The sequence below is a fragment of the Electrona antarctica genome, assembly GCF_951216825.1.
Source record: "Electrona antarctica genome assembly, chromosome: 15".
Taxonomy (NCBI): domain Eukaryota; kingdom Metazoa; phylum Chordata; class Actinopteri; order Myctophiformes; family Myctophidae; genus Electrona; species Electrona antarctica.
The window spans coordinates 22,649,597-22,660,090 of record NC_136796.1 but is presented as its reverse complement, the minus strand read 5'-3'; the positions used below and the strand labels follow the sequence as shown (position 1 = coordinate 22,660,090).

General features: G+C 42.5%; 1 protein-coding gene across 1 annotated transcript; it reads left to right on the top strand.

Annotated features, from left to right (window-relative positions):
- Positions 1–462: 462 nt before the first annotated feature.
- On the top strand, positions 463–10,291 carry slc39a7 (solute carrier family 39 member 7). The gene is made up of 8 exons (XM_079522709.1): positions 463–714; positions 1,705–2,177; positions 3,096–3,264; positions 3,938–4,018; positions 4,226–4,354; positions 5,629–5,736; positions 6,178–6,380; positions 6,892–10,291. The coding sequence occupies exons 2-8, from the start codon at positions 1,716–1,718 to the stop codon at positions 7,144–7,146; spliced, it is 1,407 nt and encodes a 468-aa protein (XP_079378835.1). The 5' UTR covers positions 463–714; positions 1,705–1,715; the 3' UTR covers positions 7,147–10,291.
- Positions 10,292–10,494: the final 203 nt, after the last annotated feature.

Here is a 10,494-nt window from a genome sequence, read left to right as displayed (position 1 = left end):
GTTTTGATGAATTGAACAAGGTGGACCAAGTGTAATGCTTAATTGGGTCGTCCACTCACAGTTAACAGTCTTTGTATTGAGTTTGTGCTTGAAATGTAGGCTACTGTAATTCTGCAAACTGTTAATAAATATTTCAATCAATCAATCAATGTGTCGTTTACGTCATATTGTCTCTTTATTGTTAATGGCGTTTAATGTTTGTGTTGGCACCGTTTGTTTTACATCACCATCACCTAATCAACATGAGGGCTGGAGAGACATGGTTCTGTTACTGAACAATTTATCATCTATAGCAATGAGTACTATCAGTATATAAAGCTATTTAACACGTATTTAACCAAAACAAATTATTTTACTCTACCTTAAGTAAACAGCAGGCCACCAGTGCAGGGGGTGGGGGGGTATGCCTTCTTCCAGGATGCTCCTGTCCTGTCTGCCTGATACGAAAAACTAACGGACACCTTCTCGCGATGTTAGATGGATGTGCTATTGTCCTCCTACGGCGAGGTCGGCAGTCGCGCGAGATTTGGATCAGTTGACTAAATGCCACGTCTGTGTCTCTCTGTGTGAGAGAATGAAACAGACTTCCAGACTCATCAACAACACTGTCGTGGACCAATAACAGTTCAACATTTAGATCTGATATTTGACACGTCGTATAATAAAGAGTGTATTCAACGGTTTCTCCAGACGCTGGTCATTAGGAGCAGCCAGGTAAGAAACAAAGGAACATATAAGGAGCAACATGTCATGATGGTAGCAAGTTGGTTAGCCAGGGCTAGCATGCTAGCAGCTTTGATGAACAACTTGATTGATTGAGTTGGACTTTGTGTTTTGTTTGCGATCAGACTTATTTACTTTGCTTTTGTGAGCTTTGCGATCAACGAATAATAAGGACTTAAACCAACTAGGATAATCAATGCAATTACACCTAAACATAAGCTAAACATCACACACTGACTGGAGTTGTCTTGTCCAGCCTGCACGTTCCAGTTTAGAACATTATGTAGATTATGCCGTATGTTAATCATGGTTTGAGATAGCCTTGGATCAAGAATATATATATATATATATATATATATACACACACACACACACACACACATACATACATCAGGGTCCTCCATTTTCAATTCATCAGAACATTTCAAGACGTACAGATATACACTTGCAAAAAAAGAAATCATCATATATATATATATATATATATATATATATATATATATATATATATATATATATATATATACAGTTAAAATAGTACAAAAACATTCTGACTATGAGCTACCTTCTGTGTAAAGACATTCCGTGCATGTCATTATTTTCCAAGTGTTGGAGTTTGGAAGCTCCTGCATTTATTATGTGCAATTTAAAAACAGGTCGTACGTAGGGCCGTTGTGTGGTTAACAATGAGCGCTTCCAAACTCCAACACTTGGAAAATAATCACCTGTCCTGCTCTGAATTTATTGACACAGTCAATGTGTTTTTGCATAGTATAGTCTGTCATTAATGTCATTCAATGTTTTGATGAACCCCAATGGAAACAAGCCATAGTGCTTTCTCAGGTGTTTAATACTATTAGCACTAGCATCAGACCTTGTATTGAACTGTACTTTCCTGTGCTTGTCTTTGCAAACTGTTAATAGTGAACTTGTGTGATTCTCAACCCTTTACTACTGTTGTTGTTGTTCTGTTTGTTACAGGTGGGTTAACTATGGCCTGTGTACGTCTACTCACACTAACACTGTTTACATCATCATTGCTGCTGCTGCTGCTGCAAGCGACACAGCTGACAGTCGCACACGGCCACTCCCACGATCACCACGGCCACTCCCATGGTGAGGGAGGTTGCCATGGACACGGGCCTCAGGTGAAGATGCACCAGGGGGCGAGCAAGTGGAGTGCCCAAGCCAACCTGGACCCAGAGGAAGAGGAGCACCACGGGCACGCCCATGATCACGGGCACGATCACGGGCACGATCACGGGCATGCCCACGATCACGGGCACGCTCACGAGCACGGGCACGCTCACGAGCACGGACACGCCCACGATCACAAGGACGTTGTCCGCGTGCACAAGGAAGAGGAGGATCACGGGCACGCGCATGACGGAGGGGAGAGGGTGAAGAGGGACGCGGAGGGAGAGAAGAGAGACCTGCTGGAGCTGTGGATGCAGGTGTGTGATCACATTGAAAGAGCCTTGGTGTTGTTGATTCATTATCCCATTAATTTTATTTTCCACTGTTTGACTGATTCTAGAATTCAGTCATACGCAATGAGGACATGTGAGAATGTGAGAAAATAAATGTCTTCTTCTAGTTGTCCATAATTATATGGGCTTAATTAATGATATTAGTATGTTTTGGGTTATACTCCTGGCCGGGGGGGAAAAGATGAGAGTAACAGACCTGTCCATTGGTTCCTAACTATCAATAATTTAGCATGGCCTATTGGCCCCCCTACTAGAACCCAACTCAATGATCCCTGGGGTTCCCACGTTGAATACCAGTGCTAGTCTAGACTAGACACTGCGCATGTAGTGCCCTAACGAGAGAATCACCAACCATTACCATTCATGGCATCATTGCATGTCCCTGCCCTGCTCAGTGCTTCCACTGGACAGTTCCCTGGTGGGATTGTGTGTAACTGTGTCGGCGTCAGAGCATGTGCTCTCCTCTCTCCTTTAGTCCTTTCCCTAGCTAAATAAAAGATTACAATTAAAGTTTTGTCCAGGATGTAGGAGTGGCTCTGCTGAGCAAGGCTGCCACTTTCCCCTTGTTCTCAACACGGACATATTTTTACCTAATTGGAAATCTGAGAAAATGCAGAGGGCCACATGTTTTTGGCAGATGAGTACAAGGTGCTCTTGATTTATTGGGACTTTGTCGACCAAGTCACTCTTGTGGAAAAATGGGTATGAGGATGATGTCACACGCATACCCTCTAGGAAACTACACCATAGTCTCATAGTCATTACCATATTAGTTTTGAGGAGGTGACTAGATAAAACACACGTGTATGCTACAAAATAGCCTGTGGGTAAAACCCACCATGGAATTATTGACATCGTTCCGGTTGTTTCTCCATTCTCCAGGCTATAGGGGCCACCCTGCTGATCAGCGCCGCTCCATTCCTCATCCTCTTCCTCATCCCGGTGCAGTCCAACTCCGACCAGCACCAGAACCTCCTCAAGGTGCTGCTGAGCTTTGCGTCCGGAGGCCTGCTGGGAGACGCCTTCCTTCACCTGATCCCCCACGCCCTTGGTCGGTGGATGACCCGCTGTCTGTGTTTCTCTCCACGTGTCTCTCTCGCTTTGTTTTTCTCTCACTTTCTCTCTGTTTTAACACACCGCATTGCTTGCCAAAAATAGTAGATCTACAGTAGGCCTGTCACAATTATTACATAATCGTCTAATCACAATTATTTGAGATAATCGCAATTGATTTGCCATAATCATTTCCATGTTGGGGGGGGGGGAAACCCAAAAGCAGAAATAGCCAGTAAGCTTGTAGATCAGCTATTTAACTCTTATTTAAAAAAAAAAAGGGAAAATATAAAATTATTAAATGTCAGTCATTTCTTTGTATATTTTAGTTATTTGTCGTATGTGCCCTGTGCATTTTTTTATTATGAATCCTAAAAGAAATAAAAATATATAGGTTTTTTTTCATATACATACAAGCTCACATTGCGGTATGCTGTCGATTGTGAAACTTTCATACGACGTAGAAGCCAGGCTTCACTCTGTCTCCAGCCATCCCTCTCTGCCTCTTTCCTGCTTTTGCTGTCATGCTCATATCTGTTACATAATGCTGCATGCTGCTCAGATGAGTGACACAAGGCTAGGCCTGTCACAATTGTTACGTAATCGTCTAATTGCACTTATTTGAGATGGTCTTAATAATGTTTGTATGTCTTCCTATTTGCTCCTTACAGCGCCACACTCACACCATGGAGGCGAAGAACACGGCCATTCACACGCCAGTGAAGAGTCACATGACCATGGCCACTCCCACGGTATGGAATCATTATCTGATGGCATAGAACAGTGGTACCGGTTAATGTAACTCTTTGTGTACTACATATGGAACCAAACGGACCCTTACAGGTCCATTTGGTTCACACTTGGGGGGTAAGAAGGGGGCAAAGAAGAAGTGCTGCGGTCAAATGCCACCAGTGAGTTTCCCCCTGTAAAACTCCAGTATTGTTTCTGTCTGTGTCCAGGTGCGGCCCACGACCACACGATGTCAGTAGGCTTGTGGGTTCTGGCTGGGATCGTGGCGTTCCTGGCGGTGGAGAAGTTTGTTCGCCTGATGAAGGGTGGCCAAGGACACTCCCATTCCCATTCACATGGTACGCTGCTGTTAGCGCTGTGCATTTATCAAATATCAAAAATGTGTCAATGTTCCAGTAACTGACTGGTAGATTTCTATTTTATACTTCTATTCCCCATTATCAGATATATGGAACAGATATGCAAAGGGGCATAATTAGTTATTAGTAAGGGCATTTTATCAGGTATTTGACCAATCTGGGAACTAAATCGTTACCAAGAAATTTCTTCACCAATGTGTTTCTAAAGGTGTCTAATAACATGTACTAAAAGTTTGAAATTCAACTCCCGTGGGAAAGTTGAGTTATTAGCATAATATGTGACCATACCCTTAACATCCTATATAAGGCAAAAAAGTCCAAATTTCATCATTCTTTAAGTAGCATGTGACATATGCAACTAGGGTGATTTCATGATTCTGAATCCATTCCAAGCATTAGTTTTGCATAAAAAACACTCCTTGGGCTAAATTAGGCCATATCCACTTGACCAAATGTGCTGACCTCATCACGTTTGTGTGGCTGTTTTCCTCCCAAGGAGTGTTTTTTGTGCAAAACTAATGCTTGGAATGAATTCAGAATCATGCAAACACCCTAGTTTCATATGTCACATGTTACTTAAAGAATGATGAAATTTGGACTTTTTTGCCTTACATAGGATGTTAAGGGTATGGTCACATATTATGCTAATAACTCAACTTTCCCACGGGAGTTGAATTTCAAACTTTTAGTACATGTTATTAGACACCTTTAGAAACACATTGGTGAAGACATTTCTTGGTAACGATTTAGTTCCCAGATTTTCATAGATTTCTCTTACTATATTGATTATGCAAGTGTATAAAAATGTATGGGCCCATGCACAAGAATATTTACTACAGTGTAACCTACACAGTATGTATCATATCGTTGCTGTATGTCCATATTGCTTCTTTTTCCAATGGCATTACTCAAACGGTGCCGTGTCGTTAGTCAGAAGGTTCCTTGTTCCGAAATTACTATCCCTATCTCTAATCCTAACCTAAACATAACCGCAAGCACGGGAGCAGTGCATGTTCGGACTAACGGGACTTCGGATCTATGGGCAGTTCCCACTCAAACCACCGTTCTGCTGTTCTCAGCGGGAGGCATACTATAATCCGACGGAGCATTAGTTCGACATGCGTCCGCATCTCGGACTAGCGCCTGCTCCCGTGCTTGCGGTTATGGTTAGGTTAGTTAGGGTTTGAGGTGGGTTGTCGTTTTTCGGACCAATGACTAACTATGTCTAACTAAAGTACTGCACCCGTTCTCAGCTGCTACCAAGGCCAAAGACAGTGACACAGAGGAAGATAAGGAGGATTCGAAGGATGAGAAGAAAGACAAGAAAGAAATCAAAGAAGAGACTGCACCAAAGACAGAAGGTAAGAGCAGCACAGGTGAAAATAAAGAACTCATTGATTCGAATGATTTATCTTACTAACTTCAAACAGGCTGACACAATCACTAAACACATTTCAGACAAGCACACAAGCAACCAATCAATCACAACAGAAAACACTTGTGCTGACAATCATGGTCAAGTGACCTTAAAGGTGCAGAACACAAGCGCCTCTGAACATCCTAATGCATCATTGGAAATAATAAATTACGATAATGCACTTGCAGGGAAATTAACATGTCATGCCAAATTAACTATTATATCCCTGACAACCCTCTGGCCCCAAATAAACTAAAACATCTGTTTCTGATCTCCCCAAAGTGCAACTACAAAATAAAGTGACAAATGAATATGCAGTATATTAATTAACAAATGCAGAGACATTTACTTACTAAACTTTGTTTATCTTAACTCTTGATCTTAGTCCCAGACATCAAGGTGTCTGCTTACCTGAACCTGGCTGCGGACTTCACACACAACTTCACGGATGGTCTGGCCATCGGGGCGTCATTCCTAGTGGGGCCAGCGGTGGGCGCTGTCACCACCCTCACCATCCTGCTGCACGAGGTCCCCCACGAGATCGGAGACTTTGCCATCCTGGTGCAATCGGGATGCACCAAGAAGAAGGTACACCGGCTGACAGTGAATGGGTGTTAGACAAGACAAGATTGGACGACTTTAATTTATGATCACAGATCGCTTAGGGTGAGATTGGACGTGATATGGGTTTATAGTGTTCAAAAATGAATTTGACCGGCTTTTGTTGTGATCGTCGCTTGGCAACGGGTCCCTTCCGTGGTCGTGACATCATTGGTTATTTTCCATGCACTGGTCCTCGGCTATCGCGAATCCTAAAAAACGTTTTGTATTAAAATTGAGCTCAGATTGAGGTGATAATAGAAAACATCCATGTTTTCGGAGGTCAATAAAAAACATTTGTGACCGTGTGGGACGGTTTCCAGTGCTTCTGATAAAAAAGGAAGTATGTGCCCTGTCCGGTCTTGCACACCTCATGAAGAAAGTTTAAATTCAAGTTTAATTTTACTCTTTAGATTATAGTTAGTTTTTTATTTGATGTACCTTGGTTGTTGTTCTTTCTGATTTCAATTAAATTTCTCCTCTGACCATTACCCATCAGGCCATGTGTCTGCAGCTGCTGACCGCGCTGGGAGCTCTGGCCGGCACAGCTTGCTCCCTATTGGCCGAGGGCGTGGGTGCCGCGGCGACCGCCTGGATTCTGCCCTTCACAGCCGGCGGCTTCGTCTACATCGCCACGGTGACTGTGCTTCCCGAACTGCTGGCAGGCCGCTCCAGCTTTGGCCAGTCACTTATGGAGATTCTGGCCCTGCTGTTCGGCGTGGGCATGATGGTGCTGATCGCAGAGTATGAGTGAGACGGGGGGAGAAAAGAAGAGAGGGACTGATGCTAGCGTAGGGCAGGAGGGGAGACGGGGAGAGAGAATGAGCGACAGATGGTTGGAGAGAAAGAAAAAGATCATCATACAGAGACGAAATGGAAGTTAAAAGGGGTGAAAAATGGGATTGAATGTAGGAATGATAAAATAGCTCTTGAGGACATACTTTTGTCTTTTATCGATTCAATCCTTTCTGACGCACATCCCCTGTCGAAACGGATACATTTGTCATTTTGTTCTCTCGTATGTACTCCTGCTCCTGCTGATTTATTTTATTTTATTTGTACCTGTTGAATGAGAATGAGCACTGTGGAATTCAAAGAGTGAAGCTAAGAAGGTAGGCTTACAATTGGGGGGGGGGGTTCATAGTGTACCAACCGGCCATCGTGTCTCATTTATCCCAAGAGACATTAGCCACTTTCACTGCATTTTTCCTGCCAAACAAATTCTTACCCTTACCCATGACGGAACTCACAACTGAAATACTTAGTAAATTGATTAGTAAAAAAGAGAGGAAGATTACTTTGCTGAAGCTTATTTGCTTGTCTGCTCTATTGGATGGCTTCACAGTGAGTCAGGACGGAGGATATCAGTCAGTGGTGGCAATCATTTCATTTTTGGTAGTTTTGTTTTGCGACCTCAGAATTGTACGGTTGTATTTATAGACATTCCAGTGAAATGGAATATGACATTGTATTGTAATTGGTGTTTATTGATGGCTTCTGTTTTCAGACATTGTCGACAGTAAAGAGACCAAAATGTCCTAGCCGAGAGACATTGTGGCATATTGTCATCAATGTCGTCATCATTGCCACGGAGGAAGGTTTACATAGAAAGTGTAAAAGGTCTATGCTGCAGTTACTTTTGCCACTTTTTCACACCAGTCCACTAGAGGGCACCCATTCATATTACATTTTAAATTGAAGGTTCAGCTTCATGTGTTGGCTGTTTGAAGCTGTGCAAGTGTACATAGTGTTTCAGATCCCATGTTTGTGCTGACCTTGAAGTCAACGTCCAATATAATAATAATAATAATAAGACAATATTGTTATCTGATTCTGAATAGACAAATCCACAGAGCGCTGCCCTGTAGTTGTGCACTCATTATTTCCGCCTGACAACGCAGTTATGATTGCCGTTCTGTGCATTCGTCTATACTGTTAATTGTCTGCAACTCTGCAATAATATCAGATTAGTCGTGCATTCTGACCCATTGGTTGACAAACTATAACAGTCATCACACATGTGGTATTGTGGTTGAGGAATATGATCATGTCTAAAGTCTTGTAATTGGGGATAAAGTTGGGTGAGAACTTAATCAGCTCACATGCCCATGGTTACACAAAGGTTGCTGGGAAGTGAGTGTCTTCAGAAAAGACTACATGATGTAATTGTAGACCCATTCCATTCTCATTTGATTTTGTGATATCTGTATCTTGGAAACATCAGCTATGCAGTGATATGGCCTAGTTGAGCCATATCCCCAGCCACCATCAGTGCATCAACACCAAGCAGAATCCAGGTTAGGCTATATGGAAATGGCATTTTAAATGCACATTCAAACTGGATGAATGCATTTTGCAGCACATTTGTAGACATAAGATTAGCAGAATGACTTAAGTTGAAACTTCAAAATGGTTTTCTGATTTATTTCATTTTAATCATTCCAGACTTTATTTCTTTTACCTTTGCAATTCCAGAGTAGGGTTACTCAATTAGGACAATTCAGATAGTGATGTATTGGTTGTCTTTTTTTCTCCCGGTCAAATTGTGTACTGTAGGTATAACATTTTACCATGTTGGGGGTTTTCAACAATGATATTGGCAGATCTACAAGGCAAGCTTAGAGTGACCTGAGTTTGTACATGTACGCCATTTTCACTATTTTTTAAGTGAGGCTTAAGTCGTTAAAGGAGCATTTCACAATAGGCTACTTACTACTTAGCTATTTTTTGATAGAATAACAGTAGTTTGACAGAAAAGGGGGAGAGATGGGGGGGAAAGACGCAGCAATGGTCGTCGGGATCGTGACACGCTGCCAGGCGATTACCAGCCTAGGTGCCTGGACCGCCCGGTTGGCCCAGGCCAAATTGGCTCTCAGTCTCATTTCTTCATTCATATAGTCAAAGGAGTTGAGCTAAGACAGTTTATGGTCGTGGAAATCTGTTTTGAGTTAACGTCCAGAATATACTTGTTTTGATAGTGTCGATAAATGACAAGCTTGTCAGATTAGATGACTTCGCTGCTCCTCACTACGTTACAACGGGCATGAGACTGGACGTGGTACGCAAGTAATCTTGTGCAACATGTGGCGTGCTATCAAGCCAATGCTTGATTCAATCTGATTGAATTGAATTGACCTGTCCGGTAACAGGTACGCTCGCCCCTTTTCCAACTCGCCCCCCGCGAAAAGTGAAACGGTCGCCCCGTAATTTCGAAAAGTGAAGACGGCTCGCCCCAAAGCCATGGATAGCTCGCCCCCACAGCGTGGATATCTCGCCCCACAGCGTGGATATCTCGCCCCACAGCATGGATATCTCGCCCCATGTTTATTTCATGTTTATTTTACCTTATTACCTTATTTTCCACCTGTCCTAGTGCACACGTTGATGGAGAAGGAATTATTAGGCTAAATGTATCTGGGTCAGCTGGCTTGGAAGCATGGCAGCTGTGGTGTTTCAACAGTGGTTGCCAGTAGCTGAAAGAATACACCTGTTGGGCCAACAAAGAAAAGAAAGTTAACTGCATCGTTTCTCCTCCCAAATATTATAGCATCACCTTACCACAGAAAAAACAGCTTTCTTTGTCTTGTATTTTGTCATGAAGGAATAAGTAACAGTCACAATTTACTCCTGTTGTCATCACTTGACATTGGCATCACCATGTGATGGTTTTAAAGGATGTTCTGTGTCCAAACGATATTTTTAAATTGGGAGTGTTGGTTATGGGGCTGTAGTGCATGTTTTCTTTCTTTCTTTTTTTCTTCATTTTGTCGAGTTCATTTTTCGTAGAAAATATTAAATGAAAATGTGAACACAGTGTCATATTGAATGTTTTCCGTTTTATATCTGAATCAAATAAATATATACCAATAACAGATGTGCAGAACTGAAGGTGAGACATATCCAGCTTGCGTGTGTAGTTTCATTGGAAAGCCTAGAATTGACATTTTATGTAGGCCTACCTCTAGGCGTTCAGATAGTCTGGCCATGCCAGGCTAAGTACTAACTGCATAGATATTAATCTAGAACTTCTGTGTGGAAGCAAGACAGTCTCACTTTGAGGGGGCTCTCATTGGTCACCCACAACTCTGGGGTGAGCGAAATA